The sequence below is a fragment of the Chelonoidis abingdonii genome, chromosome 8 (assembly GCF_003597395.2).
Source record: "Chelonoidis abingdonii isolate Lonesome George chromosome 8, CheloAbing_2.0, whole genome shotgun sequence".
NCBI classification, from domain to species: Eukaryota; Metazoa; Chordata; order Testudines; family Testudinidae; genus Chelonoidis; species Chelonoidis abingdonii.
The window spans coordinates 7,733,097-7,750,270 of record NC_133776.1 but is presented as its reverse complement, the minus strand read 5'-3'; the positions used below and the strand labels follow the sequence as shown (position 1 = coordinate 7,750,270).

The following is a 17,174-nucleotide window of genomic DNA, read 5'->3' as shown; positions in this document are numbered from 1 at the left end:
GCAAACAAAAAGGGTCTTAATGTCACATAAAGGAATGTCTCTTAATGTGTTCAAATGTATAAATACAGACTATTTTAAAAAACTTTTTCGGTATGATAAAGCATTGCTTTCAGCTAACTGACAGATTTATGTTAAGTTAGAAGACACAAAGAGTAAGAAGTTTTTGTTGCAAGGAATGAGGTTCCAAATTTAAATCCCCCGTACCTGCTAAATTTGACTCTCTGCTTTGCTCTCAGCAGGGCTTTGTGTAACATTACTGTGTGTTTTGACAATTTTTATTTCTAGAAAGAAGATTCCGTGTAATACAAATTGCTCATTGAAAAACAAAGTAGCCCACTCGTTTCTAACTTAACATAAGTTGTTGCATGGTGCCTCTGGTACATTGGGGTGTTCATGCGAGTTTGCATTTCTTCCTGTAGGCGTTCGTTGTGAAACACCTTTTGGAATACACACAGCAAAGTGAGTCCAATCTGCAGTACAGCTTGTTGTTAGTTTTTGGCATCCTAATGACGGAAATAGTGCGCTCTTGGTCCCTGGCTCTCACCTGGGCTTTAAATTACCGCACTGGGGTCAGACTGCGGGGAGCTATCCTGACAATGGCGTTCAAGAAAATTCTCCAGCTGAAGAATATCAAGGACAAGTCTCTAGGGGAGGTGAGCTACAGTAGCCTGTTGGAAATCAACAGACAAAGAAGGATATGTGTTGGTTACCTCCTTCTGAGGATAACACTTATGTTGTTTGTATTTTTCAGCTTGTAAACGTATGTTCCACTGATGGGCAGAGAATGTTTGAGGCTGCAGCAGTTGGCAGTTTGTTGGCTGGTGGCCCAATCGTTGCCATCCTAGGCATGGTTTATAATGTAATTATTCTAGGACCAACAGGCTTCTTGGGATCTGCTGTCTTTATCCTCTTCTACCCGGCAATGGTGAGTAAGCGGCATTCAAAATAGGTGGAAGTATTCTTCAAATGTGCTTCACACTTCACTCCAGGAATACAAGTGTCTGTGTACTGAACAGAAGATGTTGACAAATACTGGGTTAAGTCCGTTAAGGGTCCTGCATGTAATCTAAAAGACATTGAAAAGTAAACGTTCAGAGGCAAGAAACTCAGATGATAAAGGAAATTAGAAATAACAATAGAGGTGACTGATGGAAATAAATGTTGGTGAGATGGAAAATGGGCAAGTAAATCGTGAAGTGATACGCTTCTGGGCTGGATTATTGTAATTCACTGGGTTTGGTATTGAAGGTGAAAAATGCAGGGCCTCCAGCTTGTTCAGTAAATGGTGGCTTACCTCAGCAGCAGGCTGGGAAGCCAAGAGCACACCACTTCTGTGCTCCACATCCTCTGTTGGCTTTCAGATCACTTCTGGTTAAACTTCAAGCCTATGGTTCCGATCTTTAATTACATGAGCCGGTCAAGACCCAGTTACATCAGAGACAGTCTCTCTGTCCATGAACCACGAAGGCATTTCCATTCATCTGTGACAATAGAGCTGACATAGGACTCTGTGCTGCACCTGGAGACGGAAGTGTTATTGGCCAAGGGGAACTATCTGTGGAAAGAGCTACCAGGAAACTAGACTGAGCCAAAATCTGTTTGCCTGTAGACCACACTGCAAAACTGCTGTAATTTTCCCATTATAATCAAAATGTATTTTTTTTTTTGAAAAAGCTACTATGAATGAAGAGCAGAATCCTGTGAGGTCTCCTATGGTCTAATTTATCTACTCAACAGTAAGGCAATAGTGATGAGTGCAATAGCCAAAAAATTGGATTGTGACAGAAGGGGTGGAATTTAATAGCCTTGACCAATTATTTTCACTATTAGCCTCTCTCCTAGCCACCGCTTTTTGTAGCTGAGAGGGATTAAAAAAGGAGTAAGGATGCTTAAGATGGGGCAAACAGTTGAAAACTGTTTAGTGAGGTGTTTTGTTTTATTTTTTTCTTCTGGGTTTTAAGAAAGAGAAGGGATAAAAGTCACTGACTGTTGACAGAGTGAGAAATATCTATGAGGACATGGATACCATCTTGTCTTAGACCCGATTAGTAAAAGTGCGAATATATTGTTTTACCACTCTTATACAGTAGTTTTGCTGTAAGATTTAGTGCAGTAAAGAAATTGCCCTTGCATGTGCAAGGCCCATCTCTTTCTTGGGCTTAGGAGAATGAGTTGCGGGACATGGGATGTGGATATGTTGGGTACCTTGTATTCTTCTGGCGTGAGGGTTAGTTTTAGCTGAGATTAGTCTGTATTTTTACTGGAGGGATTTTAAAGTAATCTCGTTCTGTTAAATGTTAGTAAAAGCACCGAGAGCCTTTTGGAAATCTGAATAAAACTAACCCAGTTGAGAATAAAACTATAGAGAGCCCAGTGTTCTGTTTTGGAGCAGGCTGGAAGTTGTTCCCTGGTTATATGTGCGGTTCTTATTCCCTGCAGAAAAGAGTGTGATGCTCTGAAGGGGCATTTCCAGCTCATCACTTTGGCCAGGAGGGTATCAGGTTGTCCTGTCATTGACGTCCATTTATCGGTCTACTTGCTTTCTTCTATAGTTAGTGGAATTAGATGCATTTGTCATTTCTGAGTTGCTGCTAAGATGTATGGTGCCTTTTCTTGTTTCAGATGTTTGTATCACGGCTCACAGCTTATTTCAGAAGAAAATGTGTGGCGGCGACCGATGAGCGTGTGCAGAAGATGAATGAAGTTCTTAACTATATTAAATACATTAAAATGTATGCTTGGGTCAAAGCATTCTCTCAGAATGTTCAAAGTGAGTGCAGACACTCTGTAAACACATCTCCCTTTAGAAATCACACCACCCAGCTACATCCTGCTGGATCCTCCTAGCTCAATTCGGTAGATGCTCCTATGTGTGTGGTATGCTAGATCACCCATCCCTCGGACATCCTGCTGTGCTTTTTTACAATGGGCTGGCATGGCAATCTCTGTTCCAAAGTCTCACCTTTTTAGTACAGTGCTGTTTATGGCTTCCCTCTAACTTTTGGGCATAATGATCTTTATTAACATTGGGCTGGCTTCTGCTAGGAGTGCTAATCTTGACTGACCTAGTACGAATTGGTCAGTTTTTAAATGTAATAAGAGTGATCAGAATGCCAGCCTCACTGAGTTATACATGCGCTTATGGTTCTGTCCTCTGTAAAGGTAGCTCTTTCTAGATATGAGAAATGCTGAAGCAGAAGAGGGTAGTTCTCTCTTACTCGTGTTTCCAATGCATTAGTTGTGCCTGCTGTATTTGTATCTGTCTGAATTGCACCTCAGATGTGGTGGTGATTTTTGTATTTTCTAGAAATCCGAGAGGAAGAACGTAAAATCTTAGAACGTGCAGGCTACTTCCAGAGCATCACTGTGGGAGTGGCTCCAATTGTTGTGGTTATTGCCAGTGTGGTGACGTTCTCTGTCCATATGATCCTTGGCTATGATCTCACAGCAGCTCAGGTAATTGACTGGCTCAGCATAGAGTTGGGAATGTTACTTTACAATCTTCTGTTAGTCTATAAGGTGCCACAGGATTCTCTGCTGCTTTTACTTTACAATATCACTCCTGCAGTAGCTTTTCTTGGTTAAACTGTTGTAATCCTAAGTGAGTGCAGTTCAAAATACTCCAGTTCTGTGAGAGTCTTCTTTATTTTGGGGCTTGGCTCACAGAAGTGAGTATTTGATGGCACGAAGTAGAGGCAGGTGTTATGCAACCTTCCCCTGCGCAGGTTGGCCAATGCTATTAAATCCTGGCCTCCCAAGAGCAGGGGCTCAGGGCTAGATTTTCATCTGGGAAGAAGACCCTGTATCCTTGTTTGAGGGCATGATTTGCACCTGCGTTCTCTGGGTGGAAACAGGCTTCTGGAAAAAGGAGACTGGGACACTAGCAGTTTTTGCTGAAGTTGTGCAGCTGGACCAATTTATCTTCCCTTGTGACCTAAGGTAGAATTTGAACCCAGGTGTCTAGAAGTGAAAGGCTAAAGCCATAACCTGCAGCACCCTCTGGGTCTTCTGTTTATGCCACTTCTAGTGGAACTGTGAACACCTGGAATATATCTCTCTGTTAGTCTATTCCAGGGATCGGCAACTTTTCAGAAGTGCTGGGCTGAGTCTTCATTTATTCACTCTGATTTAAGGTTCCGCGTGCTGGTAATACATTTTAACGGGATTTGAGGTGAAGATTGACAGCTCGTAATCCCCAGTTTGAGAACCCCTGGGTTAGAATATGTTATATTTAAATGGCTCTTCTAGAATTGCAGACCTTTCCTTCTCAAGTGGAATGGTCTTGAATTGCTGCTGTTTATGGAACTTAATCCTTGGTGGTTTGGACTTGTTAATGGGTACTGCTGCCAAAAGCTTTTTGTTTTTTGTCTGTCCTGTGTTTAGGCTTTCACAGTGGTCACAGTCTTCAATTCAATGACATTTGCTCTGAAAGTAACACCTTTCTCTGTGAAGTCTCTATCCGAGGCATCAGTGTCTGTTGACAGATATAAGGTGAGTGGTCTTCTGGCCATATAATTTTATCCTTAAGTGTGGAGCATATCTTACAATACATGAATGCAGTTGACTATGCTAAGGAACCATTTTAATGCCAAGGCTATTTTGGAGCAGGCTGGAAGTTGTTCTGTGTTTATATGTCCAGTTCTTATTCCCTGCAGAAAAGATATAAAACCTCATACTCAGGGCTTAAGCCAATCTCAAACTATTGAGGGTTAAGATGGTACCTTCCAGGGGCCTAGGCTGTCTTGCATCTGAGGACTGCAGGATTTCTTGCACCTTCCTGTGAAGCACTGGTGCTAGACACTGTTGGAGACAGGATTCTGGACTAGATGAACCATACGTCTTATCTAGTACAGCAATTCCTATACTGTCTTTTAAGAGCAGTCTCATAGAGGAGAATGCAGTGTATCTAGAACTCAATGGTATATTTCCTCAGTGAAATCCAGCATGTGTTACATTTGTACTTGTGCAGACTGATGTTCCAAGAAATGGGGATAAATTTTTATTTGTAACCAAAAAAGGTTTGTGGTATTGGAATTCTACACCATTAAGGCATCTGAAGAGTAATCTGTGTCCAAGGTGTAAGTCTTTAGTGAGTGTATGAGTCTTTGTCACTATGATCATTTTTGGATTTTACTCTCTTGGTTTTTAAATTATTTAAAGTCCTTTGATAATTTCTTTCTCTGCTCCTTGAATACCAGAGATTGGGCCTAAGCTAGGATTGTTATCTGGACCTATATACCTGAAGTTCAGATGTCTTGATCTAGAATGCTGATTTTGATCCATCTGAACATTAACGTAAATTTAGATGGCAGTGAAATGGGAGAATTCCTAGTCTACGGGTATATAATAGACCTCCTCTAATCTCCAGTTTGAATCAGGCCAGTGGTCTGTCCGATCAGCTATCCTGTTACCAACAATAGCCAGTATAGCAAGTGCTTCAGAGAAAAGTGGGAGAAAGCCTGTAATGGAGAATAAAGGAATGTTTCATTCTAAGCTCTGGTAATTATTGGTGGCCCTATTGCCCTCCTGTCTCATGATATATGTAGCCTAAAATTGCACTGTTCTTTCAGCCATATGGCACCACCAATCCGTGTCTAATTTGCTTAGGTGGTTGTTCTAAACCTGTGTTAGTGGAAGTTTTCAGCAGCAGAGCAGAGAATGTCATGGATGCTAGAAATGTGTGTGGAGGGGGAACAGAATAAGAGAGAGCAGTGACTTTCACTTTCCTCACATGCGAAGTACACGTAGTTGTCAGTGACAGAGCCTTACGCTCTCTACTCTTGCTTTAACGCTAACTGCCAGAAAGAAAACGCCTAACCCAAGGTGATGGTTGCTTAGATAGATGTATATTCATGTGGCACAAAGAATTTTGGGGATAAAATGTAACAGTGCACTTTGTCTAAACTAAATCTAAGGCAGCAAATGTACAGTTCAGATCACAGAAACACTCCTCAGTCCCTGGGAGCAGACACACTTGTGTGTGCTCTCTCCCAGTGCAAACTCCCTGGACAAGTCAGTGATCTGTTTTGTCTCTTAGATAGTTATATAGTTCTAGGCTTTTAACATCTCGCTGACGTTTCCAGACATGACCGTGTATCCCAAAGTCTGCATACAGGTAATGTCAGTTAGATGGACTTCATGTAATAAATGGCATGAAAGAAGCCTGTGCCCACGTACAACCAGACAGTGCAATCTACAGTGGAATACTTGGGAAATCCAAAGGCTCATGAGGCAGGTTCTTCATTTGATCCTCATTTTGAATTGCCCTAAAATCAGACTTTCTTAAATTAAAAAACACTGAAGGCAAAGTCTTCGTGATGAGGGGAAGGAATGAGGTCCTATCACTCGAGTTCTCCTACTGTCACCTGTGCAGAGGGTAATGGGCTGGCTGCAGTGGCCGATAATGCTACAAATAGAAATGTAGCTGACTGCTTGGCTCTCTAATATGTCTGCGGCTTTCTTGCAGGTGCATGATTCAGAGGGGTGATTCATGAGTACTAGAGTGAGTCATGTTGGTAGTTTAAAATGTTTGTAATTGAAAAGAGCCTGTTCAGTTCAAAATGCAGGTTATCTAATTGAAAGCTGTTTTATCATGTGGGTTTGGTAACTGAAATGTGGGAAAATCTCTACAGAATCGATAACTGTGGTCTTAAGTAGTGATGGATGTGGTGGAAAACTGTACAGTAGACTTAATGTGTTAATTGTTACTGCTGCACATCCCAGGACTTCACAAATGGGCTAACTTTGTCTCAGATGACTTTTTCCAGCAGAAATGATACCTCTTCTGCACATGGGTGCAACAAGCCACCCCATCCCTTCTAGTTATGGGAAAAGTCTGTAAGGAGTTGGTGTGCTAGGCACGTGAGCACCTCTCCTTCATTTTCATGCCCTCTGCTATTATGCCTTATATTTGGAAATACAAGGCAAGCAACTGCAAACTTCTTAAAAAGCGCTAACCTCCCCTCCCTCTCCACTCCACAGCATATGAATCAATGTCCAAAATATAGTAAATCCTATGAAAGTCTTACTGTATCTAAGAGCTCCACCGCATTCAGGAATGCCCAGGCCCCTTAGCAGGCCTGGAGTAAATTTACACTAATGAGCTACCTTTTGCTCTTCAGCTTCCTCCCACTGTATAGCCTGATGTGTTTTGCTGCGTGACTGTGCCATAGGCTTGTCCCCCAGTCTTGACCAGGTGTCTCATCTTTACACCTCTCTCACAACTCCTATCAGAGTTTGTTTCTAATGGAAGAGGTTCATATGGTAAAGAAAAAACCAGCCAGTCCTCACATCGCGATAGAGGTGAAAAATGCTACCTTGGCGTGGGAGAACTCCCACGCCAGTGTCCAGAGCTCACCAAAGCTGACCCCTAAAATGAAAAGAGACAAGAAGGTCACCAAAGGCAAGAAGGAGAAAATGAAGCTACAGCATGAGGGACCGCAAGCGGTGCTGGCTGAGCAGAAGGGCCATCTTCTAGTGGACAGTGATGACCATCCTAGCCCGGAGGAAGAGAACAAAAACATCCATCTAGTTAACTTTCGGCTTCAGAGGACTCTTTACAATATCGACCTGGAGATTGAAAAGGTGAGGAGGAAAAACTGTAGCATATCCCAAGAGCCCTCCTGGCCTGGCATTCCTGTGGAAAGGGCAGTCTTCATTCGTATTAAATGGAGCAGATCACTGCTGCCATCTCTCTCTAATATGCATGTGTAGCCCTTGATGACTGTAAATACCAGTATGTAATGCCCCATATTGATCCAAGCAGCTGTGCCACTTTTATCAACCTGAATCATTGCAAACTGGTACCATTAGTTGCAGAACTCTAGGCTCTATCACCCTTGTCATGGGCTCAGTGAAGGTTTTGTTTGTTTTCAGCATGGTATCTGTCATGAGCAAGCCATTAAGTACACAGAGATCTTAACATGGCAGCAAGGGTCTCCAGCACAGAACTTATTTCTACAGCTGTTTGTAACTTAGCAGATATTCACTTAAACTAGGAACTTGTGCAGGTGCATTTGAAATGATCGAGTGCTGTGGTTTAACATAGCAGAGGTGTTTCACTGCAGGATGTTTAGTCCTCTATTATACTTCTGTAGAAGGATACAGAGGGACTTACAGATGTTACAAGCACCTGTAGTTTCCACTTCATGATGGATAAAAGTACAGTAAATGTGGAACAAAAACATCAAGTAATCCAGAGCATATTTAATAAAAATGTTTTTGTACATCTGACTACCAAATTACTTGTAGAAAAACTCAGAAAATCTCTTGGATAGTCAGATGGTGTATTTTAAACCCTATGACTTAAGCAATGTGGCCACGTAGTCTTCTGAGTTTTCAGGAACCTTGAAAGAAGATTAAATTGGTGTTCGATGGCATAAAGCTACATTATTGTAAGAGCAGGAAAGACATGTACAAGAGTCCAGCAGTGTTCTTATCCAGTACCAGCAGCTGACAATTTTATTTTTAAACTGATGCTTACTTTATTTTTTTGGTTCTTTTGTAGTCAGAATAATTCTGATAAATTCTTTGGGCATTTAATGTGGTATTGGAAGGACTTTCCCTGTTAAGTACCACTCAGCACTGTTGTTAAACTGTTGACTAGGACTACTAGAAGCTTAGAGATTGTGATTAGAGATGGAAAAGACTTCTTGGATCCCATCCCTTCTGTCTATTTGGGAGCCAAGGCAAGATTGCTGCCTACTGCCTATTTCCAAGTGTGTTGTCCATTCTGTTAAAAGTTCCAAGTGATACGCTTCCAGCTCTTCCCCGAGAGGCTGTTCCTAAACCAGATCCATCTCACAATCAGGAAGGTATCTACCCGATAGCCTAAATCTCTCTCTTATTTCCATTGTTCCTGATTATATCCTTATGTATTGCACCGAAGCTCTTTAGTGTTAAACCCTTAACATGTCTTAGGCTGTTATCTTTCCTCTCTTCCCACTTAGCTGTCTCCTAGCCAAACTATACAAAGTTAATCTTTCCTCATAAGTCAGTCCCTTCACTCCTTTGGTCATTTTGGGACTGATCCAAAGCCAATTGAAGTTAGTGGAAAGACTCCCTTTGGCTCAGGTAGTACTTCAGTGCTCTGTCCAATCAGGCAATATCTTTCTGGTATTGGGGTGCCCAGAGCTGAATTCAGCATTTAAAGTTTGGTTGCATCAGAGCCGTATGGAAAGGAATCGGTCACTTGTCTTTACACAGAGGAAAGCTTAGTGGCTCAGCGGGTTAGTGAATCTGCCTTTCACCTGTCATGTTCACTCACAGTTTTGGTTGCCAATCGTTTTCTTAGAATGAGCGATTGACCAAGTCTAGCCTTTCTCCCATTTGATATGCTCCATTTCCATTAGCTTCAGTGTTAAATCCCCTTTCTCTGTTTGAGATACTGCAGATAGTCTAGGGGGAGTGATTAATGTGTTACCATAACTTACATTTTTTCTATTTTAGGGGAAACTTGTTGGGATTTGTGGCAGTGTGGGGAGTGGAAAAACTTCACTTATTTCAGCCATTTTAGGACAGGTGAGAATTTATATTTTTATGGGTTCTCCCTTTTTCTCTTCTCTGCCAGCAACTGCATTTGTTTAATTGGTCTCACTCCATATGATGATGTAATTAATCTGACCTATAATTCAGATCATACAGTGATCAAATAGATCACATTTAGGATACAAACAGTCTTAAAATGACAATAATCCATTAGATGAATGCTTTCTGGACTGTGAAACAGATTTTCATAAGAGCTCTGTACCCAGCAGCTACTTCTGCTTTCCTTGGGAATTGTTAGTGCTGAGCAGCTCTGAAGATCTAGGTGCTTCATTTAGGTGCTTAGCTGAGGGCTGAGCTCTTGTGACAATCTATCCAGGTATGCCCAATATTTGAAATTCAAGCTTTTGAGAAGTTCAGAATAAACCCGCAGTATTTTGTGTGGGACCTTCAGAAAAACAAGCACATGAACACACTGTGTCTTTGAATTACATTCTGTGCTGGTTCTGCTTCCTATGGAGATTGCCAGTGGGGTCTATCTTGTTTTGTATAGGGGGATTCTACACAATCCCCTGAAATAGCATAATTTTAAGACCTTCTGTCTTGTCTTCTAGATGACCCTGGTGGAGGGTAGCATTGCAGTGAATGGAAATTTTGCTTATGTGGCCCAGCAGGCCTGGATTCTCAATGCTACACTTAGAGACAACATCCTTTTTGGAAAGGAGTTTGATGAAGAAAGGTTTGTCAAATAGAACTTTCACTGAGTCTGAAAGCTTAGGGATTCTCGGGCCAGCATCAGGAAAGCTGATGGCAGATAGTCTTATACCTCCCTGCCTAAGTCACCTGCACCAGAAGGGAAGTTGGTGTTTCTGGACCCATCCTCTCTAGGATGGCAGCTTTAACTCTCACTAGAACGCTGAGGTCTGCTGGTAGCTGCCGCTGTGGTGAGGCACAGGCTTGGTGCACTCTGTGGCTTCCTTAGCCATGCCTTCCTCCTACCCAGTGCAACATCTGTTCATGCTGCCCTAGTCTCCTACGTGGCCCTCCCCACATGCAAACTTTCCACCCCAGGGATCTCTACCAGAGTCTGTGCTGACATAGCTTCTCAAGTGAATTTGGCTTCTGTTCACTGTGCTTCTCACAACGCATCTGAAATTGGTCCCAAAGTTCTATCTGCAGTTTACTGATGAGACAGATCAGTAGTTAATTGCTCAAAGCTACAAGATTGTCTGGTGTTCGCGTGGGAATAAAAATAATGCTCCATTAGCAGGGGAAGTGCTAGTGCTCACTGCTTGTCTAGTGCTCACTGCTTATCCATATTCTTTAGATACAACACTGTGCTGAATGGCTGCTGTCTGAGACCTGACCTAGCCATCCTACCTAATGGGGACCTGACGGAGGTAAAAATCCTGGTTCTGATAAAAGAGTGGAATGGGTGGAGTGAAGTGTAAGCCTGACATGCTGTGGTGGGGTAGGGAGGGCATCAGTCTGGTGTGCTTATAAACTGATGGGCAAAATCCTCTTCTTGTAGATCCTGGACTGTATGGAAACTTATCACTCCATGTTTTTTAACTCTGTAATGTGGGAATTTTTCATTGCACTGGGAATTAGTTTCCTTAGAGAGAGACCTTTTAAAACTTAGATTAAAAATAATTAATAAAAAACATAGTGGCTGTTTAATAGGAATGTTTCAAGCATGTTAGCATTAGGGGTATTCACTGTAAGTTTCATTTTACAATGAATAAGTCGCCTACATTTTAATGTGGCCCATTCTAATTCTCGCTGTTTCCCCATTAACTCTGTTAGTTACACCAGGGATGAATGTGGCCTCAGGTCTTGTGTTAAATGTTGCAAAAAGAAACTGATTAACTTTACGTATACTATACAGATTGGTGAACGAGGTGCTAACCTGAGTGGAGGCCAACGTCAGAGAATCAGTCTTGCCCGAGCCCTGTATAGTGACAAGAGTATTTACATCCTTGATGATCCTCTTAGTGCCTTAGATGCACATGTAGGAAACCATATTTTTAACAGTGCAATAAGGAAGCATCTGAAGTCAAAAACTGTCCTGTTCATCACCCATCAGCTTCAGGTACAGTATCCCTTACACTTCCTTTCTTGGATCTTTTCTAATCGTTCAGATAGACTGCTTCTTGGTTAATCACTTTTGCCTCTTACTGTAGATCCCCATGCTCTGGTCTGTTACAACATGACATCTCCCTCAGGCTGTATAGTTCAAGGGCTTGTTTGCACTGCAACTTTCTTGCTCAGGGGTGTGAAAAAACACTCCCCCGAGCGCAGCAAGTTTCAGGGCTGTAAAGTGCCAGTGTAGACAGTGAATCGCTGGGAGCTATTCCCCTTGTGGAAGTTTTTTTTTTTTTTTTATGCCGTGACTACACAAGCTATGTTAAAGCGCTGCCGCAGCAGCATTTTAGCGCTGCCAGTGAAGACGTGTCCTAAGTTTTATTCGTTTGTGTGGTGTATACAGAGCATTGGCAGTGATGTAAATAGCCGATGCCAGGGCTCTCTGGTAGGTGGCTAATAGGAGCTGGGAATGCTTGGCTGAAGATGGGTCTGCTGGAGGGGTGACCCAGTCGAAAGCAGTTTTTCTACTGAATACTGAAGTGCATAAAGCCTGTTTATCATTTTAGAATACATGGGATTTGATATCAGTGAATCCAGCCTAGTGTTGTAAATAAATGTATTCGGAGACTGGGGTCTTGTCACCTGTTCTGCTCAGAAAACTCATTGTAACTGGTATATCAGATTTTGTAGTGTTCAAAGCCACCTGACTGCATCTCCTCAGCATTCTGCAGAAAGTCTCTGTTCAGTCATGTAAGCTGCGTTTTGTATGTACTGTAGAAGTAATCACAGTGCTCTAATCAGTGCAGGGTTCTTAAATAATCAGGTGCGCGCTGAGGATGAGTACTGACTTATACTTCCTGAAGGCTATTTACTGAGAAGATTCATGTGTGTTTTTTCTGACTATCTGAGATAACTGAAGCCATGTTCTCACTCTCATTGTCTCCAGTACCTTGTTGACTGTGATGAAGTAATCGTTATGAAAGAGGGCTGTATCACTGAAAGAGGAAGCCATGAGGGACTGATGAACTTAAACGGTGATTATGCGGTGATTTTTAATAGCCTGCAGCTGGGAGAGGCACCACACATTGAGGTACTCCACTCCATTTTTTTACGTATTTTGACAGATGCCCGTACTTAGATTTCAGATGAACCAAGTGACTTAGTCACTTGAAAGAAGTCTGGAAAATGACTTAATATGTTGATTTGGCAGTTTGAATCTCCTGCAGGCTGTTTCCTATTGGATTGGCGCTTTGTAATAATTAGTGTCATGGTCCCTGTTTCAGAGATGACATCTCTTAGGCAGTCCTGCCCCTGAACTCGTTTATCAAATATGGAGAAAAGGTATCAGTTTACTCTGTGGTGCTCCGAGGAGGTGCATATGCCCTTCTTTAATGTGCATCTCATTTTTAGATGCATCTTCCCAAGTTATCTCAGCTCCAGTCTAGCTCTTGGGTTATATATTCCTTCCTGGTTTCTTACCCATTTTTCTAGATTGAAATGACTGAGACGCAACAGAAGTAACATTACTTGTCCAAAAGTCCTACTCAGCCGAATGCTGGAATTTAACTCCAGACATGTTGTCTTCTGATTGAAACTGGCCAAAACCAAATGCTACTGGTGCCTGCTAAGGAGAAATTGCTATAAATGCAACTGGGATTTGTGTGCTGCACTTCAGTCAGCTGGTCATCCCTTAATGCAGTTACAGAAAATGCTTCAAGCAGGAACCTTTCAATGGGAGATTTTGTCTCTACAGTAGCAAAGAGTCCTGTAGCACCTTATAGACTAACAGATGTATTGGAGCATGAGCTTTCGTGGGTGAATACGACGAAGTGGGCATTCACCCACGAAAGCTCATGCTCCAACATGTCTGTTAGTCTATAAGGTGCCACAAGACTCTTAGTCTGGATCTGTAAAAGCAGCAAACACGACTACCCTCTGATACTTGTCTCTACAGTGTTAACAGTTTCAGCCATTTAACTTTCTCACCCTACTCCTCACAGTAATTTCCTCAACAGCCATGCCTGGGAAGTAGCAGTGTTCTTGCTTTTTATTGGAAAGAGTTTTCAGAATTTTGTTCTGAATGTTTAACAGAAATCAATGCCCTTATCGGAATTGAATTAGATTAGGAAAATAACCTGGTGTGTTTATCAAGAGATAAGAGGCCTGTCGCTTCATGGATTGAATACGTGCTCCACCCAAGACATTCTGGTGAGATGGGATTGTGATGTGGCTGGAGATGGGTTTAGTGATAGGAGGTGCTTGATTGATTGGATTTTCCACTTGACAGTGCTGATGGAGAGGCAGAGGAATGTAATCATTTACCTGGCATGGCCTTTTCTCAGTGCTGTGAAGATTGTGGTGCTGTCATTTTTAAATTAAAGCAATCCTAGTTGATATGAGATTCTCCAACCGGCTTATTTGGCTGGCCTCCATTTCCTCTCCATAAGCACTAGCGCATGGAATGGGCAGTGGATTGTAGTCCGTACGGAATTGGAAGAAAGGGCTCAACGGAGATAGATGTTTTCTCTGGTTTGACGTGTGAGGGCCTCTTTTTAGCATAAAGCCTGGGAAGATGGTCCTGAAGACGTAAGGGTTTCAGTGGGGTTAACCTGAAAATTGAAATGTACAATCTGGGAACAGAATGTAACTTCCTTATTTGGGAGAATGACCCAGGTTTAGAATAGTAACTCTGTGTATGCTTCTCAGAGGTTGTGTATTCAGTGTCCGGGGATGTAAGGCTCTCACTTTGCTCTGTAGTGACTGCTGAGGCTGTCTTGGGAGCAACGCTGTATCTGGAAGAGACTGTCAGTTCCTATGTACCTTCTTGAAGGGAGCTTGGGGAGGTTTCTGAGAGCGATGTCTTGATTAGACTGGAGAGACTCTTTGAAGCAAGGATCACATCCTCCCATGTGCATGGGCAGCACCTAGCACAGTGGACCCTCATCCTGATTTGGGGGCCTTTGGACATTATCACAGTACAAACAGATAACAGCACAGGACAATAGGAGGGGAGAACTTATTCTGTCTGTGGTTAGCAGTCAGTCCTAGATGAAATCATCTAGAAAGGTGATGGACAAGCATTCCTTCCAGTGAGTATCCTGTCTGGATATGTACGCTAAGCTACTGGGTCATTCTCCTTAGAATGCACTTTCTAAAAATAATTGTGAGTATTTGTGGTTCTGAATTCAATATTGGTCTGAAAAAATGGATGACTCTAGTACAGTGATTCTCAACCCCCAGTCCACAGGCTGCTTGCGGCCCAGTCAGGACGCAGGTGTAGCCGATGTGACATCCTCAGAGCCGTGTGTGTATATATATGTGTATATAGTGTGGATGCGCCCTACATAACACAGAGAGAGCTGCTGATACAGCCTACAATGGTAAATAGGTTGAGAACAACTGCCTTAGTATGTTTCAGTGTAGCTTGTTTTCTACAGATTAATGTAAAGAAGAACACAAGCAGTTCATTAAAAAAGCCCCAGGATAAAAACATCAAAGCAGGGTCTGTGAAGAAGGAGAAAGTGGTGAAGAAGGAGGAAGGTAACTGTGGAATCAAATTTCTGACTTTAATCATGGCATATGTTGGTGACCCTGAAATGTTCACTTTCTGAAGCTCAGAAGTTCTGAAAGCTGCCTTATATCTTGGTCACTCAGCTTGCCACTAGCACATAGTACAAGCATTGGGCGAACAGCGACCATCCATTAGAAATACGAGTTGGTCTGTTCAGCACTATTCCAGTTTAAATAAGTTGGTCTGGTAAGATGTAATCAGCAGGTGGCATGTTGCTGGCCCTATTTCCCGTACTTCTCTTCCCTGCTATTGCAAGAGGAGTATTTGTATTTACCTAATGGCAGGCTGAATTGTGGGGAGGAAGCAGCATCTGTGTATAAAGAATGGAAAGGTCTTTTTTGTTAACAATAAACTGGTGGGGATCAAAAGATGCTGATTTTGGCAGCAGTCTCATGTTGTTGGAGCCCTCCCATACTCTCCAGGCTGTTCATGACTCTGCCATTGAAATGTCTTCTGTGACTTTCTTTTGTTGCTTGAATCTTTTGAGTTCTGTGTGCAAACTAACTGGACTTTCAGAACTACTCTGTACACCAGTGGTCCCCAAACTTTTTCTGTTGTGCTCCCTTACCCATAATGGAATCTGTCCACGCCGCTCCGGAAGCTGGGGCCAGGAGCAGCAGCCGGGGCTGGGAGCTGAGGCTGAGTCCATTGCTGGGAGCAGAGCTGTGGCTAGGGGCCAGGGCTAGAGCGGAGCCACAGCTGGGGGCTGCGGCGGAGCTGAGGCCAGAGTGAGACTGGGTGGTGCTTCCGCCCTGCCCCGCATGGGGACTGGCCCAGGCCCTGCTGCACCTCCCTCCAAATGTTCCTCTGCACCCGCCTAGGAGGGCATCACCATAGTTTGGGGACCACTGCTGTACAGTGAGTGCCCCTCCTATGGGGCTATGGTGATACTAGCCCCTTATATGTTAAGTAAACAACTTTTTAAAGTTTTATAAAGCAACTCTTCTCCCCTCACCTTTCACCCCATTGTATTTCCTAGGCCAGCTGATGCAGCTGGAAGAGAAGGGCAAAGGCTCTGTGCCCTGGTCTGTTTATGGCACCTATATCCAGGCAGCTGGAGGCCCCTTTGCATTCCTGATCATCATGGCACTCTTTGTGCTGAATGTGGGCAGCATGGCATTCAGCAACTGGTGGCTGAGTTACTGGATTAAGCAAGGCAGCGGGGTAAGAGGAATTGGAACATCTAACTTCCTAATAGGCGGGCGGGATTGCCTTCATAGGTTTGCTTGGGGTAGTTTAGGACAAACCTGACTGTACTTCATAAAGGAAGATCATTAGGAGGGCTCTCCAGGAGATGATCTCATCTGAAAGAAGCTAGTCCCCAAGCCTGACATAAATCTACTGGGGGGGGGCAGGGGGAGAGAGGCAACAGCTCATGCAATCTGATGTTGGCCCCTTCTTCCTTGGCTCTGTCAGTGTAAGAAAGGAAGCAGAGCAGTGCAGGGAGGGCCACTTTAGAGTATTCAAGCAACAGGTACAGTAGCTAATTTTGTAGCTCACTTTGCTGTCACTGTGACCTGGACATCTAGTGGGACAACACTTTTATATTGTCAAAGGTGGTGACTGTTAAGTAAAATGACTACTAGGAATAGGTTAGGAGCTGGGAATGACAATCTAGGATCGTGCAGCATTTTTCTCAGTGGAGGGGCTTAGGTTGAGTATGGATAAATTTAAAGATCTGAAGGCCATTTATGACAAGAGAAGAACTTTGAGTGAAATAGCCTGGCCAGTGTATGTGTTAGCAAAAAGCTCCATTGGTGAAACTTAGCTGGCTTTTAAAGAGGTGGTGGAGAGGTGGCTGGTGTGAATTATGTACAATTCATCCCTGGTATAGTGGTAATCTTCAGTGGAGTTCCTGCCTGGATGCCCAAACAAATGGGAACAAATGAGCAGTTGTTCTAAACTAGTTGCAAGAAAAAAACCCTGCACTTTTCTTTTTCTAATAAGCAACTGAAGGAAGATAAAGGATGTATTCAAATGACAAGGCGCAATGAAGCACAACTAGCTGGGGTTGTTAAAGTAAACAATGAAGTGC

General features: G+C 43.0%; 1 protein-coding gene across 6 annotated transcripts in view; it reads left to right on the top strand.

The window, feature by feature from the left end:
- Positions 1-17,174, top strand: part of ABCC5 (ATP binding cassette subfamily C member 5) — a 69,447-nt gene that overhangs the window by 34,427 nt on the left and 17,846 nt on the right. For all 6 annotated transcript variants that reach the window (XM_032803835.2, XM_032803833.2, XM_032803839.2 and 3 more), the window contains 13 exons: positions 420-653; positions 752-925; positions 2,623-2,770; positions 3,308-3,456; positions 4,384-4,491; positions 7,234-7,584; positions 9,448-9,519; positions 10,098-10,222; positions 10,811-10,883; positions 11,372-11,575; positions 12,515-12,658; positions 15,006-15,108; positions 16,119-16,303. In XM_032803835.2, coding sequence (XP_032659726.1) covers positions 420-653; positions 752-925; positions 2,623-2,770; positions 3,308-3,456; positions 4,384-4,491; positions 7,234-7,584; positions 9,448-9,519; positions 10,098-10,222; positions 10,811-10,883; positions 11,372-11,575; positions 12,515-12,658; positions 15,006-15,108; positions 16,119-16,303 — 2,070 coding nt within the window. The remainder of the gene's footprint in view (positions 1-419; positions 654-751; positions 926-2,622; positions 2,771-3,307; positions 3,457-4,383; positions 4,492-7,233; positions 7,585-9,447; positions 9,520-10,097; positions 10,223-10,810; positions 10,884-11,371; positions 11,576-12,514; positions 12,659-15,005; positions 15,109-16,118; positions 16,304-17,174) is intronic.